Raw genomic sequence first — 26,263 nt, 5'->3', positions numbered from 1 at the left:
GTAATTAGATTTTTGAAAGATCAGGGAATTGAGGGTTATATGAACTGTAATTAAAGAAGAAATAGTTAGTCATTTAATGTAATCAAACCAAGTCATTGTGGCTTTAGGAAAGGTAAATAATATTTAACAAATTTGCCAAGCCTCTCAGGATCTTATTGAATGGTGGAATGACCCACTTTTGCTCCTGTTTTTGTCTTTTGCATGCAAGCCATTGTACTAACCAACAGATCTACAATAGAATCCACTTCAGTTAAGACTAGTGTCAAACAAAACTGCATCATTGCCCAATAATTTTTCTTAATTTTCCTCAGCACTATGTTGCACAATACCTCCAAAAAAATACTTGCCATTTTTTTCATGGAAATAATCTTCAGAACTAATGGGAAACTGATCCACTTACAGGGTCAAGGTCATCCAAGCCTCAATAGTGATGCTATAGTACACTGATAATTGCTTGCATTTGCACATATTTGGAGGCCAAGCTCTAAAACACTGTTGAAGCGTACACCAATGCACACCAGAAGATGGGCATTATACTCAACATCCATAAGACAGAAGGTCCTTTATCAATCTGCCCTTATTGCACCACTGCCCTTACTACTCCAACAATAAGGCTTCATAACAAGATCCTATAAAACGTGGACCTCTTCCCTATCTTTGAAGGCACCTCTCATGAAGGCAGACATCAGTGATGAAATTTACCACCACTTTCAGGCCTTGGTCAGCTAAGGAAAAGGGTATTTGAAGATTGAGATCTCGGCCTTGGCCTTGGCAGAAAACTAGTGGTCTGCTGGGCAGCAGTGATCTGTAGTCTATTTGCTTAATCTGTATTACTTACCACAGGCATCTCAAGGCATTGGGTCAAGCAGGTTGTGCAAGACTGCAGTCTTTTTGTGGTTGGTGAACAAGATGACTAACTCCAATGAAGTGATTTATGTGGTAGTTCCTGAGAAAGCTTTGAGAGCCTATTGGGATAACCTGTGGTAGCACTAGAAATGTTAAGTGCTCTATGAATGGTCAATCAAGTTACTAGACTGGCTGTTAAACATCAGTTTTTAATTATTGTTATTTGTTTGCTTCTGAAGGGCTCTGGCTGACATGAATAATGATGGAAAGATGGATCAGGTGGAGTTTTCTATAGCCATGAAACTGATCAAGCTAAAATTACAAGGTCATCAGCTTCCCACATCACTGCCTCCTATCATGAAACAAGTACCAGTGGCTGTTCCAACACCAGGATTTGGTTAGATTCACATTCTCCTACAAAGCACTTAGTTTTATTTATCTTGCTTACTATTGACTTAAGCAAGTATCTGGCTTCCACTTTGAAAGCTCAGCTGTTTCATTTTGCCAGCTATTGTACAGTGTTAGAGTGGCAGTGGTTTAATATTTTTCTCTCTTCTATCAAGGTATAGCCAATGTTTCAGCCTTGTCCTCCATGGGCACAGTAGCACCTTTGTCAATGGCACCAATGCCAGTGGTAGGGATGTCCCCCCCACTGGTATCTTCTGTTCCTGCAGTTGGAGTTCCTGCACTAGCCAATGGGGCACCTTCTATGGTGCAGCCTCTGGCTGCCTTTGCTCATCCGGGTGAGTATTATTCTGTGAGTGAAAATAGGTAATTAAAGTGTGCGAGAATGAATTGCTTTTGACTGTGACTTTTATAAATTGGAGGATTAGGTAACTTTCAAATGCAAAAACTTATTTAGATCAAACAATCCTGACCCCCTCATTTCAGCTCCCATTTCCTTCTCATTTAGTCCCTCAATCCCCTTGAGGGGGGATCTCATTGTAACCTACCTGATACTGAAAGGTCTGGACAGAGTGGACATGGAGAAGATGTTTCCATTAGTGGGAGAGTCTAGGGTCTGAGGGCGGGGCCTCAGAATAAAGAAATGTCCTTTAAAACTGAGGAGGAATTTCTTCAACCAGAGGGTGGTGAATGTGTGGAATTTGTTGCCACAAAGGGCTGTGGAGGCCACGTAATTGGGTGTACTTTAGGCAGAGATTGCTAGGTTCTTGATTGGTAAGGGGGTTAAGGGTCAAGGGGAGAGGGTGGGAAAATGGGGTTTGAAAAAAAAAATCAGTCACGATTGAATGGCAGAGCAGAATGGTCTAATTCTGCTCGTATATCTTATGGTCTTCTCCAGAAATGTATCTATTTGTCTCTTGAAACCATTTAAACTGTCCATTTCATTGGACTTGACAAGGTACTGCACAGCTCTATTACCCTTTGAGTAGGAAAGACCTGTCTGGCCTGACTCCCCTTAACTTTTTAACATGAACATATCTCCATTTTTGGATCTCTAGATGAGTGAACTTATTTCGCCATTTGGTTAACCAGTCCCTGGGTGCATTTATGCATCACTCCAGCCACCTCCTACCTTTTCTTATCTAGATTTATTATTATCCCCCTCATTATCTCCCTTTTAAATGCAACTGTGCAATTCTTTTCAACATGAAAAGAATTGCACAGTTGCATTTAAAGGGAGATATGGTTGAGCAAGGATGAACTTGAACTAATCAGTTAATAATACTGAAAGTATCAATTATTTTACCCCTGTCTCTGTGTTGTTCAAATTGAAAACTTGCATCACCCTTAACTTTTCCAATTGTACTTGCACCCTTTTAAGGAATAATTGGATGACCAGAATGAAATAAATTTGCATAGATGCAAAGATACTGCAATTGGGGAAAGATAACAAAATTAAGCTGCAAAACTTTATAGAGGTGTAGAGAGACCTCTGGTTTCATGCAGTCAACTGTCTGGTAGCAGGGCAAGTTTACATGACTAATTTTCTTTTTAAACAAGTCCTGTCTCTTTGGGTTTGAATCACCAGTTACACCTCTGCCAGAATGTTATCTGCTAAACTTTAAGAAGGTATCATTGCTTTGAAGTGGATTTAGAGTAGATTTATTAGGATAATCAAGTTATGTGGCAGGTTTAGGGAAGCTAGATTTCACCCTAGAGCAACAAAACTTAAGGTGAGATTTAGCAAATCTGGGGGACTTTGACAGATCAGTTAAGATGACCATGTGGAGAAATGCTTCCCAGTGGTTGGCAACCAGAGCTCTTGGATTCAAATGATGCAGCTTGTTGTGATGTGGAATGCACTAGCTCGGGAGGTAGTGAAAGGAGATTGAATTGTGACTTTATGAAGGCAATTAGTTGCACATTTGAAAAAGAAATAGATGCAAGACTGAGGAAAGAGTAGGGGAAGGCAAATAATTAGATATCATTTTCAAAGGGTGAGTATAGATATGATTTGGTTGAATGGTGACTTCCTGTTCCCTTTGATTCAGTGAATTAAATGTTGATTGTTAATAATGCATATTATGCAGTTGAATTAATAATGAGCTTTAATCCCATTGGTAGTGCTTAAGCAAATATATGAAATAAGATCATTTTGGCTATCTTAGTTTCTCCAGCTGAAGAGACCTTGTAGCAAGTAGTTGTATGTCACCACTGTCGGTCATAGGGGTATTCAGACCCAGAAATGGCCCCATTGGGTTAGGGAGCACAAAATTGTCGAAGGTCTATGCTCTTGCTTGGCTTATGATTTTTTTCAAAATATTACATTATCTAAATATTTCCCTCTTCAGGAAACAAATCTCAAATACAAAGTTTTCAGATAAACACTTGAAATGCCACTGTATAGAAGAAGGCTAAAGGCCGAGTGCTAGAAAATATGATTAGTGTGGATAGATACTTGAAGGCTAGCATGGATGCAGTGGGCCAAAGGGCCTGTTTCTCTGCTGTATGCTTCTATGACTCTATAGTTTTACAAATTCTACTTCCTATGATGACATTTAATTATTAAATCGTCCAGCATTTTTGTTCAGTTAAACTCCTGAACCATTCATTTGGGATCACTCTTGAGCATCTAAATTCCTGATGCTTACAATTTTGCCATTTACTAATTTGATCTAGGGTCCCCTCAACTGTACTTCTGACTTGTTTTCCTTCATCCTGCTTTGATGAAGGGCACTTTTTTCTAGTTTTTCTCTGTTCTATCACAAACCTAATTTTGCTGTTCTCCTGGGAATTAATTTCGTGGCTGCTGTTTGTAGCTCTCTAAGAATTTAGACAATTTTTGTGTCCCATGTCTCAATGACCAGAACTCAAACACTTGTGTGGTACCAACCATGCCTTTGTGTGAATTTCATCAATTTGTACTGTTGATGTTACAGACCTGACATTTTGTTTTATTGATTCCTAATATGCGGTGATTACATATTTTTGAATTTAAAGTATTTTAAATTTTCAACTTCAATTATTTCAAAACCTTTCATGGAGTGCTTTCATCTTCCCTAACTATTCCTTCCCCATCTTGTCTCTTGCATTACCACCCACAGGTTCATATCCTCTCCTCTAGAACATTGTACCAGTATCTTTTCTATATTTGTAGTGCATTAGATCTATTTTATGAAGCTTGTGTTGTGTGCTTTTCTTTTCCTTGCATTGTTTTCTTTGTAGTTCGCATTTCTCTAACTTTGATGTTTTCCTTTTGAGTTTTGAGTCCAGGTTTTTAATGTGTATATCAGAATCTGTAGAAAGTTCACCTAGATGTTCCATTACCCCAGCCATCCCTACACCCCAAACCCCAACTATTAGAATAACTTTTATGATAGTACTTGTGCTTATTGATCTTAAACCAATCATTATGCATTTCTGTTTGTAATCAGTAGGTCTCCATCAACTTATTTGATTTTCTTTTGATATGGGTATCTCTATGCTGGAAAGTTGGAATAAATTAACTATTTATTTGGTTGTTACTTCATTTAATAATGAACCTGGCGCACTAAGAGTTGAGCTTCACATGCGAGTAGTGTTTAACGCACTCTGGGTGATGTCTCAAAGCACTTAGTGAAGTAGAGCAGAATATTGTCAAAGAAGAGAGTGAGCAGTGATGAAGGTTAGGATTGGATAGGCCAATTTAAAGAAGATCTGAGATTCTTGAGAGCATAGAGGGGGCTAGTAAGATGCAGGAAACTTGGCAACCTGCTTCTGACGTTAATCTGTTTACACTAATGCTACAGAAGGGGAGACAAAGGGAGAAGGAAACAATAAGATGTACAGTAGTGAATGAGGAAGTTCAGATGTAAAAATAGGAGTTGGGGGGCATAAATAACCAAGTAGGTGGTTAAAAACACTTGAGGTATGAGAAAACAAGAAATGACAATGTTATTTTTTTTAAATCCCACATAGGAGCCACATTGCCAAAGAGTTCTTCCTTCAGTCGCTCAGTATCAGCCAGTCAAGCAAATGGAACAAAACTACAAAAGGCACAGTCATTCGATATGGGAAATATAAAGTGAGTTATTCAATGAAATTTAAATTTCCTATAACTTTAGGTCTGGGGGCCACATAATTGAGGGAAAAAAAATCTTTACTTAAAGAAAAGGCAGTATACTTCTGTCATTCCCTAGACTGAGCTTGAGTTGAGAGCAACTTGATAATATCTTGGCCCCTTCAGTTTTTTATCCTCTCTTACTTAACTCTGAAAACTTCAATAATGATTTATTCACTGAACATTTTCTTGCTTTACAGCTGGATGTTGCTGGTTGAATCATAGATCAAGTTATTATTTTCTTAACTGTGAGATTGCTTATGTAAGTTATGTCATGGAAAAGGGAAGATGAACAAGCAATAATAATAGATTTTTTTATTTTTTATTGACTTAACACAATTGATCCGAAGCAATTGCATTATTGGCAATTTGAAATGTACAAATTTGCAATACGATTTAAACTTGCAATATAAATTTCAAATTGAATTGGAGGCCACCTTAATTTGTAATAATCAAAATTGCCAAGTATTCTTCTTTACTTAACTGAATCATTCATGGACTTAAAAGATTTACATTTAGAACAAAGAAGATTCCAGCTTAGAGCTCAACTACCAACCCTTCCAGATTGTCATGGGTTGTGGCATTTTGTGCCCACAAAGAGAATACAGAAAATTTGGGACAAGTCGCCGTTGTTGATGGCAGGGATGTTCCGAATTGGAAAGGGACAGGCACGGTAGTGTAGTGGTTAGCATAACGCTATTACAGTGCCAGTGACCAGGGTTCGATTCCCGCCGCTGTCAGTAAGGACTTTGTATGTTCTCCCCATGTGTACATGGGTTTCCTCCCACATTCCAAAGATGTACGGGTTAGGAAGTTGTGGGCATGCTACGTTGGCACCAGAAGCATGGCGACACTTGCAGGCTGCACCCAGAACACTCTACACAAAAGATGCATTTCACTGTGTGTTTCAATGTATGTGTGACTAATAAAGATATTTTATCTTATGGGCATATTGACTTAGGGAGTGGAAAATAGTCTGTTTATACTCCTGTGGGGTGTGTGTGTGTGTGTGTGTGTGTGTGTGCCATAAACTTCAACTCGTGACTTTTTTTTCTTTTAAACTTGCATTTTCATCTTTCCCTGCAAATTGTGTAGTTTGTTGACCTACATCAAAACTGGTATGGCATTGGAAGGCACCCATTTGCTTAATGAACTATATTCCATATCAACTCCAAGCCTTGAGGAATAAAAAAATTTCCTCAGAAAATTTAAATTTCAAATAGACAAAATTTGAAGGCTAGTTTGGAAATTTGTTGTATTGGGAAGTGGAGGGAATGCTTTGGGAACTGAAAAACTTGAGTACCCATGATCTAGATGAAATTTGTTTCTTTATGAAATATTCAGTTGGTTCTTAATTTCTTGCATAAATTTTGAACTTAATGTTGTCTGTTGAATTCACTTCATATAAAAATGATGGGTTAAGATTAACTAGCGATAAATTTCTTGTGCATGAGAAAGCATTCATTCATTGATTTAGATATCTTCTTTAGTTGTTGTTTTCTTCTAGGTATTTTGTTTTAGCTAATGGGCTGTTTCCGCACATCTGGTATAAAATAGGTTGCAAGGATAACTGTCTTATTCTTTGTCTATTATCCCATTACCCACCTTTCAATTCTTGTACAATAATAACAGCGTGGCTGGGATCACAACCTTCTGTGGAGCAAGTACTTCCAGTATACAAAAACATTTGTCTTCAAGTAAAATGAAAACTCTTAGGAAGGACATTTTATTAAATTTTGTGCTGCTGACTAATGGAGACTCCTTTTTTGTTAGGGTAAGATTAAACCATCAGGACCAATTTTAAAATAATTGCATTATTTGAAATCTTCAGATAACACAATGATCACTTGCTAAAGTGCTATGAATTGTGACCTGTGGCAAGTTTTACTTTCAAAGTTATTCTTGAATACATGCAGTTAATTGCCTTCAATAAGTCTCAAAGTGATAAAATTGATATGTTGAATACAATTTCCTGGGTGTTCAGTTTTAGTATAAGGCTCACCTCAAAGGTGCTTTCAGGGAAAGTAGAATTTGCTAAATTATTTTGTTAATTTTGGTCTATTCTAGTTTGCCGTCCACAGCTGCTGCTGTAGAATGGGCTGTTCCACAATCATCCAGATTGAAATACAGGCAGCTCTTCAACAGCCATGATAAAACAATGAGTGGGCACTTAACAGGTAAGGTATTGGTGAATAGGTCATAATTGATTCTTTCAATTTTGTTAATTCATTAGGTTGTGCATGGATTTGATTGCATGTTGCACAGAATCACTAAAAATTCATTTTCTTTTGTGTGCTATGTTTACACTTGACAAAGTATTTTTACTAGGAATAGAAAAATTGCAGCAAAATTTATCATGACTTGCTTATCTTATTCCAGCTCCTTTTCACACCTGCAGTTTTGTCTGGGTGCTTAAATTCATTACACTTTATTTGATTTGAAACCGATATTACTAAACTTCATAATTTAAAAGCAAGTTTGTTCTAAAAGTTAAGTGGATTTTGCCTACTTGAATTTGTGTAACAAATTGTATTGGGGATATTTATTTATTTTCATTTTTCTTCCCTTTGCCATTTTTTTCCTTAAACCTTGTTCTGCAATTCTTGTTCTTTTTCTTTATCTTCCCTTTATCATATATTTACTTTTGGATCATGGTTAACAATGGCAGTTACAACACTATTTCCTCTAGTATTTCAATCAACTTTTCGAAATTTGTACATGGGAACGGGCTACTTGTGTCATAGCCCAACCAGGATTTAAAGACGTAGGACTGAACAAAAAAGGATGGATACTACAGTAATGGAGTAAAATGACAATTAATTTGCTTTTATTCATTTTGCAGGTCCACAAGCAAGAACCATTTTGATGCAATCCAGTTTACCACAGGCTCAGTTAGCATCTATATGGTAAGTATTGTTCTTATTCACTAACAAATTACTTAGGATATAGAATGTTACAGCACAGTACATGCTCTTTGGCCCATGATGTTGTGCTGACATTTTATCCTGCTCTATTATCTATTTAACCCTTGCCTCCCACATAGCTTTCCATTTCTCTATCATTCATGTGGCTATCTAAGAGTCTCCTAAATGTCCCTAATGTATCTGCCCCACAACCTCTGCCAGCAGTGCATTCCATGCACCCACCACCTTCCTCCGATCACCTTCAAAGTATGCCTCCTCATGTTAGCCATATTCGCCCTGGTTAGCCGTTTCTTTAGAAACTTAGCATAAGGGTTTAATCAATGTGTCTTACCACTTCATATCTGGAACAAAATGTTGTACAGCAGCTATTTTGCATTAAAGACTGTTCAGCTGAATGCACAGTAGTTCAGAATGGCAGAATATAGAACTGTGACCTTTTGGTGCTTGTGCATTGTGCTTACATTTTTAGCATTACTTTGGTGAGAAGGAAATGATAAAGTATGAGAGAAGAATTTCAACATTCTATCCCTAGAGTAGTTAAAAATCATGTTAAATGATTTAAGGGTTTGAGTGGGTGAAAAACACTTACTAATCAACAAAAAAACACAGTATCAGCAAAATCATGGTTAAAGTTGTATTTTGTTTTTGAACTTTTATTATGGCAACCCATTTTTTCCTACAATAATTCTTCTTCTGTAGGAACCTTTCTGATATAGATCAAGATGGAAAACTTACAGCAGAAGAATTCATTCTTGCTATGCACTTAATTGATATGGCCATGTCTGGGCAACCGTTGCCTCCTGTCCTGACTCGAGAATTGATCCCACCTACGTTCAGGTGAGTCGCCTATAAATTGCTAAATTAATACAACTTCTAGTCATGTAGTTCTTCAATATAATTAGTGGATTTCATTTGGAATATTAAAAGTGACTCCCAGTTGACAAAATACTTTTGTAAGACAGTTCATGTGATTCATTTGTGATTCAAATTTAACAAGGAAAGAAAAACATAATAAACTTTGAATGTGTGCTAACAGTAGTGCCTGTCATGAGAACCAAGCCATCATTGGGTCTACCAAGTGTGACTCCAGACTTGCCCCGTGCAAGGTGGCTTGGCAAGCCACTCTGTTGAACCTTTATTGCTCCTTTCAGATAGAGTACCACAGTGATTCATGGAGGCAACTCTTCACTTTCTCAAAGGGAATCACCTAGAACTCAAAAATGAATGAAAACCTGCAGCCTATTTTTCTTCTATTTGAGTTTTTGTTGGAATCTGAATTGAAGGCTATGCACATCCACTGCAGAGAATAGATGCAAGGGCAAAAAAAGTCTTCATTCCTTAACTAATTTAATGGAAAAGAACATACTTACTGCAATTATCCAGTGCCACACAAAGGTCATACAAGTGCATCCTTGAACTCTGATCTAGTACACTCCATTTAACAATCCAATCAAACCTCCAAGGCTGTGTCTGAACTAGTTTTTCTATAGTAAAGAAATGTGAATGTTGTTGTAATTAAATTAATACAAGTAATTTATTTGTTTTTTTTGCCAGTTGCATAAAATAAATTGAATTTAACTTATTACTTTGAAATCACTTAGATGTTACAGTCCAACAGTTCTATTTGAATATTGCAGAAGAGCCAGATCTGGTAGTGGAAAATCTACTGGAAGCTCATTGTGTATTGATCAAAGGGTACCTGAAGAACCACAAGAGGAGGAATCTGAAAAGAAGTTGCCTGGTAAGTGCACTTAATTAGGCTGAAAAAACAAGCCATGTGTACAGGTGTGGTCACTACATTATAGAAAGGATGTGGTAGCAATGGCAAGAGTATAGTGGTTACCTGAACAAGCTGGCCGAGGTGGGAGAGACCGATAGAATTACAACGTCTCAAAGGCATTTAGACTGATACTTGGACAGGAAAGGCATAGAGGGAATGTGGGCCTAATACAGGCAGAAGAGGTTAGTGTAGATTGGCCTTAGAGTTGGCATAGATAAGGTGGGCTGAGAGGGCCTGTTTTTGTGCCGTACAATTCTACAATTGTTTTCTTGAATGCGTTGAGAGGAATTTCTTTCTAGTTTGGTACTTGAAGATTTCCACCTCACCAATTTGAATAAGTGAGTTGGCTTGGAGAGCTTGAGTTATCAAGAGAGATTGGATAGACCAGGTCTGTTTTCTCTGGAACAAAGGAAACCGACAGGTGACATGGCAGAGGTGTATAATATTATGAGAGGCATAGTTAGGGTAGATGGTCAGTCCCACAGTGAGGGTGTCTAAACTAGAGGGCATAGGTTTAAGGTGGGGGGGGGGGGGGGGGGGGGGGGGGGGGGGGGGGGGGGGGGGGGGGTGGCCGAAAGGAGAGATCCAAGAGGTAAGTTTTTCACACAGTAGTTGGTGTCAGGAATGAGCTGCCAGAGGAGGTAAGCAGGAACTGTAACAACATTTAAGAGTCATCTGGACTGGTACTTCAATGAGCAAGGCATAGAGGATCATGGAATTAATGTAGGCAAGTAGGGTTGGTATAGATAGGCGTGATGGTTGGTATAGATAAAGGTGGGCTGAAGGGCCTGTTTTTTATGCTGCATGACTCTGACTGAGTTGAGTTTTTCTTTTTTTTTGTTCTAAAATTTGTTCCACTCATTTCCACTGGTTTGAGCTCTGCCAAGTTCTTGGGGGAGAAATTGATTTCAGCTTTGAAAGTGGGGAGGGGGGTGGGTAGAAGAATTTGAAGATGGAGAAAGACTCTGCTTTTGCACATTAGCAATCCATGTTATTTTATCCTTTTGAAAAAGGATGTGTGGGGTGGGGTAGTCACGATCATATAACACGGAGACGGGCCATTCAGCCCACCTCGCCTATGCTGACCAGTGGGCACCCATCTGTATTAATCCGATCTTCCACACTTGGCTCATAGTCTTCTATGCCAGGCAATTCAAGTGCTCGTCCAGACACTTATTTAATGCTGAGAATAATGCTGCTTCCATCACCCACTCCAACAATGCATTCGGGTAGCGATCTTCTTCATGGTGCTGTTCTGATGCACCTTACTTAATATAATTTGTGATTTTGCCTATTGGACTAGGAATAGTGGTTCAGAAATTTGATAGTAAGATGGGACGTATGTTTATTTAGAAAAGAACGAAGTGGGAGCTTTGTTCAAAGATGGTGGAAATTCACCCAGTGAAATGAATGATTTGATCCATGTGAAAAATTAAACATCGCATGGAATGCCCTGGCAAGGCATCGGAGTATAGATTCCTAGAACATGAAAACACTGGATTGATAAGAGTCAACTTTGTTTAAAAATAAAATTGAGTTTGTTAGGTATAGAACACAAATGTCCACCAGAAGATAAGCCTATGTGGATATAATTAGCTTTGAGAGCACTATGAGGTAGTGGACTCTCCTTAGTAGGAAAGGCATGGAAGGGTCATGTGGAAAAAAATATAGAAAGCTTCAAATGAAGATTCATTGGGATTCCTTCTGTTGTAAAGAAATAAAAATAAATTAAGGAAGAAATGGCGGGTGGGGAAAATCAGGCCTTCATTTGAAAAGTGTAGATTATGAAATGAGGCAACCAGCTGAAGGGCCAACAATGATGGATCATAAGGAAGTAATTGAGATGTGGAACAAAGCAGAGAAGCAACAAGAATTATGAGGCTGTGGAAATCATTTATAATTAATGATTGAAGTCAAAATTATTTGGGTGTTCAAGATTAGGTGAAATGTGCAGGATTTTGTCTTAGTGTGGAGAATGTTTGGGGAGATTGATTGGAGAAATGAAAAATGATCGACTAGGAGTAATAAGAAACTAGTTTCCAACGATGGAAAGCTCTGAAACCACAGATTGAGGGTAATTGGCGAAAGAACCAGAGGTGATGTGCAAAAAAACCTTTTTGTACATGTGAGTTTTTAATGATCTAGATATATTGCCTTAAAGGTTAGTGGAAGATTGATAAAATAGATTTATTGATAGCTAAAGGGGAAATATGAAGTGCGAAGGAGAAAGGACAAGCGAGTGGGATGAACTGGATAACTCTTTCAAAGACCTGGCATGATGCACCAGATGGCTGTGCTCTGTGCTGTATGATATACATGTGCTGGTTGGTCTCTCTGGAAAAATTCCCTAAAGCACAAAGGAACATGAAACTTAACTTCCTGGACAGGAAATGGTCAGCTTTCTTTTGTTCCCCATCATCATCTAGATTGTACTTTCTATTCTGTCTTCAAATTTCAATCTAACTGGGTAATGCCTTAGCAAGTCTGATCAATACAAATGTCAGATTTGAGATTTGGTTACCTCCTCAGATTTGTAATCTTGGCAGCAAGAACTTGGACCAAAAAAAACTTTGAAAGGAACTTAAAATGAAACTCTTAATGAGATTTGGCTTGTTTTATTTTTGAAACAACTCCTGCTATAGTGACTGAGAAAGGCTTGATGCCATTGGCTGTAATACATTTCTGTTTCTCTTGCTGCTTGTAAGACACCTCCTTAGCTTGGTATGTTGCAATTGCAAAGCAAATAATTTTGTGAGGTGGTAGTAATACTTTTCGCCTCCATCCTATCCAAAATGGTTATACAACTGAGTGATGAAATTCTTTTTCAAGCCATAGCAAGTGATTACTAAATAACTGACTTATAAAAAAAATATTGCCAGGAAGTTTACAGCTGTGATAATTAATAGTATGATTTGTAATGAGTTTCAACGAAGGGATTAAAGGAAGGTAGATAATTTGTGTGTCAAATAAAATGACTTTCAGATGATGGGTGATTCAGGTTGTAACTATTATTATCAAAATAATTTCAATATTGTATGCAGTCACAGGTTTTCCTTGTATGTTAAACTGTCCCTCAACTTCATCTGCTTTGCAGTGACATTTGAGGACAAGAAACGTGAGAATTTTGAACGCGGGAACCTTGAACTTGAAAAACGACGTCAGATTCTTCTGGAGCAACAGCGAAAAGAACAGGAGCGATTTGCCCAGTTGGAACGAGCAGAGCAAGAACGGAAGGAGCGGGAGCGTCAAGAGCAAGAAAGGAAAAGACAGATGGAGTTAGAAAAGCAGCTGGAGAAACAACGGGAGTTTGAACGACAAAGGGAAGACGAGAGAAGAAAGGAAATAGAAAGACGAGAGGTATACTTGTTTGAGTAGTGGCAGTTGGTAATCTACCTTAATTTACAAATTGCATATTTTAAATATATAACTGCAGCACTAGAAATATTTCAGTTTTACCTTAAAATCTGTAATTATAGCCTGCTGCACTTCAGGCTGTATTATTATCTTGTTCACCTATCTACTGCTGCTGTGGCTAAATATTAATACTGGTGCATTGTCTTATGCTTTGCAATTGTTTGCTGTGTTTGAAAACATTATCCAGCAAAACTGCTTTTTAAAAAATATTTTGTACATTGAAAGGAATTGTGTTATTCTGCAATGTGAAAGTTGAGTTGATTGTTATCATACTTTTATATTTGTTCGGAGTTTGCAGTGCTGTTATTATGTAATGTTTTTTTGGTCGAAACAAGTTATTGGGGCAAAATGGCATATTCATTTTGTTATTTTCTGTGTTAATGTTTCATTGCATTTTAGGTTGTACAGAAATCCAGTACTGTATTTGGGTGCTCAGGTTGAGCTTCCATTTATATTTGTTGACTACCTGTTTTCATTACAATACTTGCCCATGTCAGAGATTTTGGATACAAGTGAACAAGAACTTGCTGGGATCACAGTACATTGAGCAGCTGCTTGCATATCTAGTTAGGAGCACTAAGCTATATTGATTAAGACCCAAGTGGTGGAATATCAGCTACAATGTCTACTTTGCCATGTCCCATAAGTGAGACACACTAATTGGTCAGTCATCTCCAATGTGGTGCGACCTTGGTGTGTGACTGCATGAGGTTGAGCTGATCTGCAGTTTGGATCGCCACCCATAACTCTAAACAAACACTACCCGTGAAGAGAAATTATTGTGACCTCAGGAGGGTGGTTTTTAGACTTTGTTCTTCTCAACATGCCTCCCTGGTACGAGCGGTCCAACCAATGTCAAAAGGCTCAACTTCATAATTTCAAGCAAGATAGACTGGAAGCGTGTGTTTTTCCTAAATCTCTTGAATTGTAAGTGCTAAACAATTTGATACTAATTTTCTTTTAGCTTCATTAATACATTTCAATATATAGAAGAGTGCTGCAAATTAAAAGGCAGAATCAAGTTCATTTTTCAAGGATTATTTTCCATGAGATGCTTAAAAATTATTTTGATGTCAGTGTATATTTAATACAACTTTACATTTTTTAATTTGATTTCTGTGGACTTTCTTTGGAGTAGTAATATTTGATCATATTTTTAAAAAAATTATCTTAAGTGTATAAAATACATCGGGGGAAAAATAATTTGGGTTCCACCAGTCAGTGACCATTATATGCATCCAAGCATGCTTCCCTGAGGGCTAACTTTGTGTGCAGTTTTAATTCATGCTGAGATTCCTTCTTTCTTATTGCAGATAGATATATGATGATATTTGAAAACTTTATCTGCAGCTAAATAGGGCATGAGTTGTCACTGGCATATCTAAAGGGGGGAAACATCTGGGATTAAATTATAACTACATCATTTCCCATTCCATGTACACCAGAATCAGAATGGTAATTTTTTGGCTACTGGTGTAAAGTCAAATCAGGAGTAATCTATGTTCCTACTATGTTGGTGCAAAAACAGTGTGTGTAATGAAAATGTTCAAATTACGACGCTGAGTTTGAGCATTTTCGGGGGATGCTGTTCATTTCATTTTACAATGATATTATTTTGACTGTAGGCAGCAAAGCGTGAACTAGAAAGGCAGCGCCAACTGGAATGGGAGCGGAATCGTCGACAGGAACTCTTGAACCAACGAAACAAAGAACAAGAAGATATTGTTGCTTTGAAAGCAAGGAAAAAGACCTTAGAATTTGAACTTGAAGCCCTTGTGAGTTTGTATGTGAACAAAGGTATCAGTTATTTTGGAATAGATACATTGAGATATTGATGCAAGTTTATCTTTTCAGAATGATAAGAAGAATCAGTTGGAAGGCAAGCTTCAAGACATCCGGTTTCGTGTCTCTACTCAGCGGCATGAAATTGAGCATACAAATCAGACAAGGGAATTGCGAATTTCAGAAATTACACATCTACAGCAGCAATTGCAGGTCAGTTTTGAGTTCGTATGAGTTGTCATATCCTTTCCAGGATAAACATCTTCAGTGTTGATGCCTTCTGGTAAACCAATTTAAATTTTTAGCTGAATAAATCTGAATCTTCATTTGTTTTATAATGTTTCTGGATCACAAGATTATACATGCATGATTAGGACATGCTATAATACCGCCACTTGTAACTACCCCTTCAAGTCGCACACAATCCTGACTCGGGAATTTGTCACTGTTTTCTTTTAGTGTTGTCATGTCCAAATCCTGGGGCTCTCTTCTCTGCAATACTGTTGGAATAGTTCCACTACAGGAAGTTGAGACCAAGGGAATAAATGTTGGCTTTGGCAGTGATGCCTCCATTCCATGAATAATTTAAAAAGTACAAATCTTTCAACTCAATCTTGCCCAATCTATGACTAAAAGAAGATTGACATAAAAATACTAACTGTTTTCTTTTGACCTGTAGGAATTTCAACAGATGCTCAGCCTACTGATTCCAGAGAAACAAGCTCTCAATGATAAATTGAAGCAGGTCCAACAGAACAACCTACATAGTAAGGATTATTTTAATCTAGTATATTTTATAGCTTTCAAAAGATGTACTTGTATGTCTGAGAAACATGATTCATGACACAATTAGAATAAAATTTTGGTGGCTTGAAGAATATTACAATTGCAGTATTCCTCAAGATAGGAAATCAGGTTATCTTTGAAGTAGACTAATTTCAACATTTGACCCTGACTTTCTATACGTTTTGTTATTTCTGTTAATGGTACATTTTAATCTGCACTCGCCAGTGCCTCTCCCTGCTCTGCTTTTAGTACCATTACTTCTGAAAAGTGTGAATAGAATTGGGAAGGAGGGAACTTTTGTGATGCCTAATTAAGGAGGAATTTGAAGGTATCTATAAAAGCACAAGGTTTTGAAGTTAATAATTTCTGCAGTTTACATATGGATATTCAATACATTTGCACCACATTGTATTTTTAATGTTAACCTGGTTGTGACAGAGGCTATGCTATTTCAGCCCTCCAACGGCATGTAATGAAATTGAATCATTAAAGCTGGCCATCTGTTGCTCACATCCAGAGGAAACGATCTGAAAATGCTGGATTGCTCAAATAAAAATGACTTACTCCATGTATTGTGAAAATGAACTTGTTGTCCATGCCCAGCTGTTTTCCATCTCTCCAGTTCACTGCAGTTGATTCCCAATGGGCAACAAATGCAGCCTTGATCATGTCAAAATATGCAAGATCACAAAAACTTACCTCAAAGAAAAAGCATCTGTTATTTTCCTGATGAGTTGACTGCAACATTGCTGCTCAATACCGGAATTGAGAAGCCTAATGACTGAACCAAAAGTGGTGTACCAATTTGGCTTGACTCAATGTGTTGGATCTGCCTGTCCCATAGCAGACAGCATTTGAAGAGGCAAGATCCAGAAAGCATGTAGGCCCTACATGATGTTTTTCTGGGGCCTTACCTCTTTAATACTATGGAGTGGAAAGTGTTGGATAGATTGATCAACAGGAGAGGTGATAGCTGAGAAGAAATTAGAATTGGGGAGAGATGGGTCAGCATGGACCAGGTGGGCCGAAGGGCCTGTTTCCATGATATATGATTCTAATACCCTCACTGGCTGTGGTGGAAGGCAAAGCTGGGGAAGAGCTTTGTCTCCTGGCAAGGTATTTTGACGGTTTTAGAATGTGTCTATCCAACATTGAAAAACAACCAAATTGATTTAAATTGGAAATAACAAAGTTGATTTAAAATTATTAAGAGATTTCAAATAATCATCGTTCAATCAAACATTAATTTTAAAAGTTGCCTTCTCCAATCTGTAGCTGAGACTTCCTATTGAAATGAATGGGGCCTCCAATTTTGTGTCAGATCTGACCAGGCCTAGCTTAGCTGCAGGTTTCCACGTGGGACCTCTCAGTGGCATGCTGTACCAGAGACAGCAGCAGCAGCATGTTACTCAAGTCTCAGACTTCATTTTCTTAAAACATAGAAGGCTGTCATTTTCCCCATTGGGTCTCGTTGAACTCTTGGACTAATCCCATCCATCTCATTTAACTTATTTTCCTCTAGGCTATTTTCTCACACATGCCCATTAACTCCAGTCTAATTCTCCAACCAGCCACCTGCCTACAGAAGGGTTAATTTACAGGGGACAATTAACCTGCCAACTAGCTCTTTAGGATGTGGCAAGAAACCAGGGCACTAAGGGAAACTGCACAAAGGAAGCAACAGAGATTGAGATAGGATTTGGTTGTCAGATCTGTGTATCAGGAACACTACTGCTGTGCTGCTCTTGTAGTAGGTCTATTTAATTCTGTGGCTTTCTTCACTTGAAACTGCTGAATACCAGTGGTTCCCTTTACAATGCAGCCATGACCAGAAATTGTGCATTTGTTAGTGGAGATTGCTGTTATTCTTTATTGATAAACAGCTATCTGTTCCAATATATCAGATGGCTTCATCCATTTGTTGTGTTGTCCCGGTTTCTCTCAACTGACTTGTGAATGTTCCCATAGAAGATCAATGTGTTCACTCCAGCATGGTTTTCACCTCGTGGCTGTTCCAACTTTGTGTGGAATTGTAGTGTAGCATTGTATTGCAGGGAGCCATTCAGGTGCTGTCTGCAACTCTCTTTGTGGAACTATCTAGTTAGTCTCATTCCCCTATTCTTTTGCCAATTTTTCCTTTTTTGATTATTAATGCATTTTTCTTTTGAAAGAGATGTGCCTATGGTTTAATGTAGAACATTACAGCACAGTACAGGCCCCACGGTCAACAATGTTGTGTCAACTTTTTAACCTACTCTAAGATCAATCTAACCATTCCCTCCCACATACCCTCCATTTTTCTACCAGCACCCCTGGCAGTGCGTTCCACGTACCCACCACTCTGTGTAAAACAAAAACTTACCTCTGATATATCCCCTGTACCTTCCTCCAGTCACGTTAAAATTATGCCCCTTATGTCAGCCATTTCTGCCCTGGGAAAAAGTCTCTGGCTGTCCACTCGATCTATGCCTCGTATCATGTACACCTTCATCAGGATACCTCTCATCCTCCTTCGCTCCAAAGAGAAAAGCCCTAGCTTGATCAGCCTATCCTCATAAGACATGCTCTCTAATCCAGGTAGCATCCTGGTAAATCTCCTCTGCACCCTTCCTAAAGCTTCCACATCCTTCCTATAGTGAGGTGACCAGAACTGAACACAATATTCTGAGTGTGGTCTAACCAGGCTTTTATAGAGCTGCAACATTACCTCACAGCTCTTGAACTCAATCCCCTAATGAAGGCCAACACACCATATGCCTTCTTAACAACCCTATCAACTTGCGTGACAACTTTGAGGGATCTTGGACTTGGACCCCAAGACCCCCCTGTTCCTCCATAAACAATTTGTCCAAGGTTTCCTCTTGGATTTCTTAAGCTGATTTTTAGTTAGCTATCAAAAAATAAATTAATCTACCAGATTGTGACAGCTAGCCAGAAGTCAGGTTGGAACATTGAAGTAAATGAGCTAGTTTTTTTTTGTTAGTGAAGAACATGTAATATTGTGCAAATTGTCAAGTGTAGGTAAATGCAGCTACCAGTGAATCTTTTGTGACTTGACCTTTCTGGTCCAAAGCCCAAGATTGATTTTGTTGGAGTGGATTTTGAAGTATTTCAGTAAGATGGTCAAACTTGTTTGCAGTACACAATATTTTTTCATTCACTGGTGTTGAAATCTGCAATTCTTTCTCAATATTTGATAAAATGTTGTGGAGATAAGGATGCATGGGGAATTGGGGGACCGGAGATCTGCTGATGGACATCACCAATGATGCCAGTCCCTAGTATCCATGCATGTAAAATTATTTAGCAATTAGGATACCTGAGCCAAATATAGTTTGGGTGCAAATACTTCCATCAGAGACTTTGCCCTTTTCTCCAGCTATTGTCAAGCCTTGTATTTGCATTCTTGCGTTCTTTTTGAGAAATTAATTTTAAAAATGGGGAGATACATATTTTTGACACTTAATTTATTTCCAAATGATTCTTTGCCTTTACAAATGTCTACTCGCAGAACAGTATCTTTTTTTTTAATTATTAGGAGACACTATTCTTACTGTCAAAAAGTCTTTAGAAAACAAAGAGTTGACAAGACAACGCCTTCGTGATCAACTTGATGAAGTTGAGAAGGAAACCAGGGCAAAACTTCAGGAGATAGATGTCTTCAATAATCAGTTGAAGGTAATACTGAAGCTTATTTTTCTTTCTGCATTGCAGCTGTTTATTGCACAATACTTGAGTGAGAGCAGCATGGTTCAAATGCCTCCATTTTCTATAGTCAAATTCGACACTCCTTGGTCAGATTTAACATGTGCGTTTTGGGATAAACCAGATTATGCCTAAAGAGTAACATCTCCATATGGCCGCCTTTGGTACACTGTCATATTGAATGGCTAAACTGCACTTGTTTAAGATGGTCACTTTGAGTAACATGCCCAAGACTGGACTGCTGACCATGAGTGAAACTCCATAAAGTTTAAATTTGCCTGCATGAATAAGATTGAATTTGCAGAAAGTGCCTGCGATTACTAGGTTTGTGGCATTGTGGTTAAGTTACTAGAGAGCTGATTTGGAGATATGATTTCAAATCGCACCATAGCATCTTAATTCAAGTACTTAAATCTGGAATAAAAATGTGGGCATTAATAACATGAAATTTCAATATGGTCATTAAAATATGGTTTATTAATTTTTTCTGTCATCTTTGTTGCCCTGGCCTATATGCATCTCTGAACTAGTGTGGTCGACACCTTCTTTTGAAATGGCTTAGCAAACAATTGTGTAGAAGTAAATGGACAAATATAGCTTGGGTACAAACTGGTTGTGGTTTGCCAAGGATATCTATAGAGCATGAACAAATTTAAAAACAACTCTCTTTTATCCTTTTGTTTAATTTGTTAAGCATTAGCACTTCAACCAGTGTGACCTTCTTTCATAGTCATTGATCTGATAACTTTTATTTGCTGTATACATTGTACGTGAATATCTTTTCTTGACAGAAGAAAGAAAGACTATATTGTTGAAGTATCTAATTTGATTTCCTTACTGGCTAAGTAATTTAATTCAATTTGAACTAATCTGTTGATTGGGTTGTGTAGCTTGCATCCAAATAGTATTTACAAGGTAGTAACATCTTGTTTTCTCATTCACTCTGAACTACCTTGTTTGTGTATTGCCAATATATTGTTATGAAGCTTGGGTCAGTGCAATATTTGCTGACAATATGTGCATTTTACTGTGCATCTATACATTATAGTGTCTGGTACACCAATATATGTGAATTGCTGTGTTAAATATCAGTTGTTGCTTCACATGTTAAGCTGTGTTAACATTGACATAGACCTGATTGACCAGTTTTGGTTGTCTGTATAAATTTATTGAGCCATTGGACCAGCACAGAACATTTCTTAAAATCTTGGGTATTTTGCTGTTTTGACATTAATCAGTACATTTTTTTGAACACCATATGTCCATTTGAGTACATTCATTGTTGGTAAAATGTTACTGACTTGTTCCTAATTTCCTCATATGGATGAGGGAGTACATGATGGTAAAAATGGATTATGTATATGTAGAATATTTCACCCACATATTCTGTTGGTTTGTAGTTCAGTGTTAGGGGCTGAAGGCAGGTTGAACAGTGCAGCAGTATTATGGTAAAAATCAGAAACGTCAGTGTTTTATCGCATATGATAATGGATTGCATTTTGGTATTGATGTTTTTATTAAAGTTGTCACTTTGGGTGTTGAATGTAAAAGACTAAACATTTTGTGTGCAAATGTTAATTAGACTAGTCGGGATTTGTTCGCTAAAATTAGACTCAACAAAATATTGTCATGGATTTTATTCAACCAGATGTGTACTGCTGTGGCTGCGAGTTCACAGTAAGCTTCCATTCATCATTTTCTTTTTATTTTTGTATACTGTGAACCAGATGTGGGTGTAACTACAAAAATGCTTGTGCTAACTCTAATGATACAATGAATTGATTTGAAAATAACTCCATGGGCAACAACTAGGTTTTAAAAGAAAATTGTAATTTGAAGCTTAACTATGTACTTCAGCTATTATAGAATTTATTGCTAGAGATGATTAAAAGCTGACTCTGATATAATTTTTATCTTGATTTGGAGCCTGTCTCAGCTGCTTCGGGTTCTTTTTTGTTAAATATGCACATTTCTTTTCTTCCAGTCTGTGGCTGTGGACGATGTATTGCTGCAGTGCCTGGGCTTCCTGCTGTGCTGCGTGAACTACTTAGACTTCTTTTAAAGGTTTCTTCCCTAAATGCGCTTCTACACAGTTGTTGAAATGTATTTCTAAATGGAAGTGTTAAAAATCTTCTACATGACTCACCTACTAGGTACACAGAATTTTGCGATTTCCCATGGTCATGTCACTTGAAATAATGTCAGAACTTTCAAAAGCTGAATTAGGATCCATAGACAAAATGTGTTATCTTTTTAAAATTTTTAACCCAAATCTTTTCAGCTCTCTGATCTATTTTGAACATGTGTTTTTATTAAGTGTGTGGCTATGTCTTTCATGTTCTAAATCTATAGGCATAAATGTAAATCGTGTACATTTACAGCACAAATAACACTGCACGGTATAATTTCCTATCAGTCTTTGGTTGGGAGTGGTGAGGTGGGTTCAGAATATCATGAAACTTCAACTATTTGGAGGTTTTTAAATTTACTTGAAACCAAAATTTGGATTTGTCATCAAACACTATTGAAATATCAAACCTGGTTTGTGTCCTACAGAAGTTTTTCTTTCTACACTTCTAAAGTTCTTTCAGAAATAAATGTACAACAGTATCACTAAGGACATCAGTGATCTGTTTACAATTGAATTATTAGGTCATTCAAATATTTTTAAAGGCTACAACATTAATGCTTACTCTTCCATTTCTGAAATTATTGGGTTATAATTCCACAAGTATTGTCTGCTATTCTGATTTTGTGTTCCCCATAATTCATTATGTATGAGCCTAGACAAAAGGTCAAGATCATTTATATTTCTATTGTACCATTAATGATCTTGAAACTTACTAAAGCGTGTTATGGTGAGTGAAATACTTATGAAGTGAAAATGGGGAAAACAGCAACCATCATGAATACAGTAAGGCATCAAGCAGCAACGAGAGAATGTGTTTTGGTGGTAATTGTGGGAGAAATTTTGTCATGACCAAAAATGATGCTTGAATAGTTTACTAGAATGTATGTTTTGTCATGAGAGTGGGGCGGTTTCAATTTAATGACTTGTTGTAAATAGCATCACTAACAATGTATTCCCTGTACTGAACTCTCAGCATAGATTAAAGATTAGTCTTTGGAGTGAATCTTCAATCCTCATTCTGTAAGAGGCGAGACTTATCACTGAGCCATACCCAACAACAAAATGTGTGTAGAAATGCTGTTGAGATGGGATGTTAACTGCTATATCATTACAATGCTTTCCCTGTTCCATTGTCCAGAAATGTTGAGGCAGCTTTTCCCATCCTCACCACCACCACACACCCCCATGAAATCAGCTAATTTTTCATAGACTAGAGACCAAGGACAGGGGACCACCTTGAATTTATGGGTCAGTTTGAGAATTTTGAGCTGGAGGAGGGTGGTGTGGAATATTGTGTAGGAATTAAATATAGAGTCAATGTCACAAATGTAAAATCCTATTTAATACTGTAATTAAAGTTTGAGAGACTTTCAAAATATCTTGAATGCAGAGCTCAAAATATTTCAGTTCTAGTGATTACAACTTCCTGCGACTCCTGTTCTTTGGTTACTGATTTCTTCTTTACATTAGGCTTTAAAGTATTGTCTTGTGTATTTTGCTTAGCTCTTCTATATTTGTTCCTTGACTGTTGAAGCTCAAGGCTAAAGTTAGAGCTAACTCTACTATGTTTGCTTATGTTTCTGAAGTTTTCCAGTTGCTTCAGCAAATATCAAGATGTGAAGTAAATAGTCATGAAAACTATAAGGCCCTCACTTTAATCCCTGTTCATTCCTTTGTCATTCGTTCTGAATTGGGACACCGGAGCCAGTGCTAATGAAATGGGGAAATGGTGTATTGCCCATGTTAATTATACGGTAATCTTTCCTGGGTAATCTATATATGGATGGAGACTTTATTAGGCTTGATTTTGCACCACATGGTTATGTAACCATCTGAGTAAATAATAGTTGTCTAGCCTCATGCATGAGTCAATGATTTAAGGGAAACAGAATTGGAAATAAAGACACAAGATTCTGCAGATGCTGGAATCTGGAGCCACACACACAAAGTGCTGGAGGAACTCAGCAGGTCAGGCAGCATCTATGGAGGGAAATAAACAGTCGATGTTTCGTTGATGTCAACTGTTTATTTCCCTCCATAGATGCTGCCTGACCTGCTGAGTTCCTCCAGCATTTTGTGTGTGTGGCTCCAGATTCCAGCATCTGCAGAATCTTGTGTCTTTATTCCAATTCTGTTTCCCTTAAATCATTGACTCATGCATGAGGCTAGACAACTATTATTTACTCAGATGGTTACATAACCATGTGGTGCAAAATCAAGCCTAATAAAGTCTCCATCCATATATAGATTACCAGGAAAGATTACCGTATAATTAACATGGGCAATACACCATTTCCCCATTTCATTAGCACTGGCTCCGGTGTTCCCAATTCAGAACGAATGACAAAGGAATGAACAGGGATTAAAGTGAGGGCCTTATAGTTTTCATGACTATTTACTTCACATCTTGATATTTGCTGAAGCAACTGGAAAACTTCAGAAACATAAGCAAACATAGTAGAGTTAGCTCTAACTTTAGCCTTGAGCTTCAACAGTCAAGGAACAAATATAGAAGAGCTAAGCAAAAATACACAAGACAATACTTTAAAGCCTAATGTAAAGAAGAAATCAGTAACCAAAGAACAGGAGTCGCAGGAAGTTGTAATCACTAGAACTGAAATATTTTGAGCTCTGCATTCAAGATATTTGAAAGTCTCTCAAACTTTAATTACAGTATTAAATAGGATTTTACATTTGTGACATTGACTCTATATTTAATTCCTACACAATATTCCACACCACCCTCCTCCAGCTCAAAATTCTCAAACTGACCCATAAATTCAAGGTGGTCCCCTGTCCTTGGTCTCTAGTCTATGAAAAATTAGCTGATTTCATGGGGGTGTGTGGTGGTGGTGAGGATGGGAAAAGCTGCCTCAACATTTCTGGACAATGGAACAGGGAAAGCATTGTAATGATATAGCAGTTAACATCCCATCTCAACAGCATTTCTACACACATTTTTGTTGTTGGGTATGGCTCAGTGATAAGTCCTCGCCTCTTACAGAATGAGGGATTGAAGATTCACTCCAAAGACTAATCTTTAATCTATGCTGAGAGTTCAGTACAGGGAATACATTGTTAGTGATGCTATTTACAACAAGTCATTAAATTGAAACCGCCCCACTCTCATGACAAAAACATACATTCTAGTAGAACTATTCAAGCATCATTTTTGGTCATGACAAAATTTCTCCCACAATTACCACCAAAACACATTCTCTCGTGCTGCTTGATGCCTTACTGTATTCATGATGGTTGCTGTTTCCCCATTTTCACTTCATAAGTATTTCACTCACCATAACACGCTTTAGTAAGTTTCAAGATCATTAATGGTACAATAGAAATATAAATGATCTTGACCTTTTGTCTAGGCTCATACATAATGAATTATGGGGAACACAAAATCAGAATAGCAGACAATACTTGTGGAATTATAACCCAATAATTTCAGAAATGGAAGAGTAAGCATTAATGTTGTAGCCTTTAAAAATATTTGAATGACCTAATAATTCAATTGTAAACAGATCACTGATGTCCTTAGTGATACTGTTGTACATTTATTTCTGAAAGAACTTTAGAAGTGTAGAAAGAAAAACTTCTGTAGGACACAAACCAGGTTTGATATTTCAATAGTGTTTGATGACAAATCCAAATTTGGTTTCAAGTAAATTTAAAAACCTCCAAATAGTTGAAGTTTCATGATATTCTGAACCCACCTCACCACTCCCAACCAAGACTGATAGGAAATTATACCGTGCAGTGTTATTTGTGCTGTAAATGTACACGATTTACATTTATGCCTATAGATTTAGAACATGAAAGACATAGCCACACACTTATAAAACACATGTTCAAAAATAGATCAGAGAGCTGAAAAGATTTGGGTTAAAAATTTTAAAAAGATAACACATTTTGTCTATGGATCCTAATTCAGCTTTTGAAAGTTTCTGACATTATTTCAAGTGACATGACCATGGGAAATCGCAAAATTCTGTGTACCTAGTAGGTGAGTCATGTAGAAGATTTTTAACACTTCCATTTAGAAATACATTTCAACAACTGTGTAGAAGCGCATTTAGGGAAGAAACCTTAAAAAGAAGTCTAAGTAGTTCACGCAGCACAGCAGGAAGCCCAGGCACTGCAGCAATACATCGTCCACAGCCACAGACTGGAAGAAAAGAAATGTGCATATTTAACAAAAAAAGAACCCGAAGCAGCTGAGACAGGCTCCAAATCAAGATAAAAATTATATCAGAGTCAGCTTTTAATCATCTCTAGCATAAATTCTATAATAGCTGAAGTACATAGTTAAGCTTCAAATTACAATTTTTCTTTAAAACCTAGTTGTTGCCCATGGAGTTATTTTCAAATCAATTCATTGTATCATTAGA

General features: G+C 37.5%; 2 protein-coding genes across 2 annotated transcripts in view; one reads left to right on the top strand and one right to left on the bottom strand.

The window, feature by feature from the left end:
* Positions 1-21,803, top strand: part of LOC127569109 (intersectin-1-like) — a 36,682-nt gene extending 14,879 nt beyond the window's left edge. The window contains exons 4-16 of the mRNA XM_052013459.1: positions 1,086-1,243; positions 1,410-1,589; positions 5,209-5,314; positions 7,418-7,527; positions 8,193-8,256; positions 8,974-9,111; positions 9,912-10,015; positions 13,149-13,411; positions 15,094-15,243; positions 15,323-15,463; positions 15,930-16,017; positions 19,575-19,714; positions 21,726-21,803. Coding sequence (XP_051869419.1) covers positions 1,086-1,243; positions 1,410-1,589; positions 5,209-5,314; positions 7,418-7,527; positions 8,193-8,256; positions 8,974-9,111; positions 9,912-10,015; positions 13,149-13,411; positions 15,094-15,243; positions 15,323-15,463; positions 15,930-16,017; positions 19,575-19,714; positions 21,726-21,803 — 1,720 coding nt within the window. The remainder of the gene's footprint in view (positions 1-1,085; positions 1,244-1,409; positions 1,590-5,208; positions 5,315-7,417; positions 7,528-8,192; positions 8,257-8,973; positions 9,112-9,911; positions 10,016-13,148; positions 13,412-15,093; positions 15,244-15,322; positions 15,464-15,929; positions 16,018-19,574; positions 19,715-21,725) is intronic.
* The window catches only part of itsn1 (intersectin 1 (SH3 domain protein)), a 230,712-nt gene that overhangs the window by 129,710 nt on the left and 74,739 nt on the right, over positions 1-26,263 (bottom strand).

This window comes from Pristis pectinata, chromosome 4, assembly GCF_009764475.1.
Source record: "Pristis pectinata isolate sPriPec2 chromosome 4, sPriPec2.1.pri, whole genome shotgun sequence".
NCBI lineage: Eukaryota > Metazoa > Chordata > Chondrichthyes > Rhinopristiformes > Pristidae > Pristis > Pristis pectinata.
Note: the sequence above shows the minus strand (reverse complement) of the source record. Positions and strands in the feature narration are given on the sequence as shown.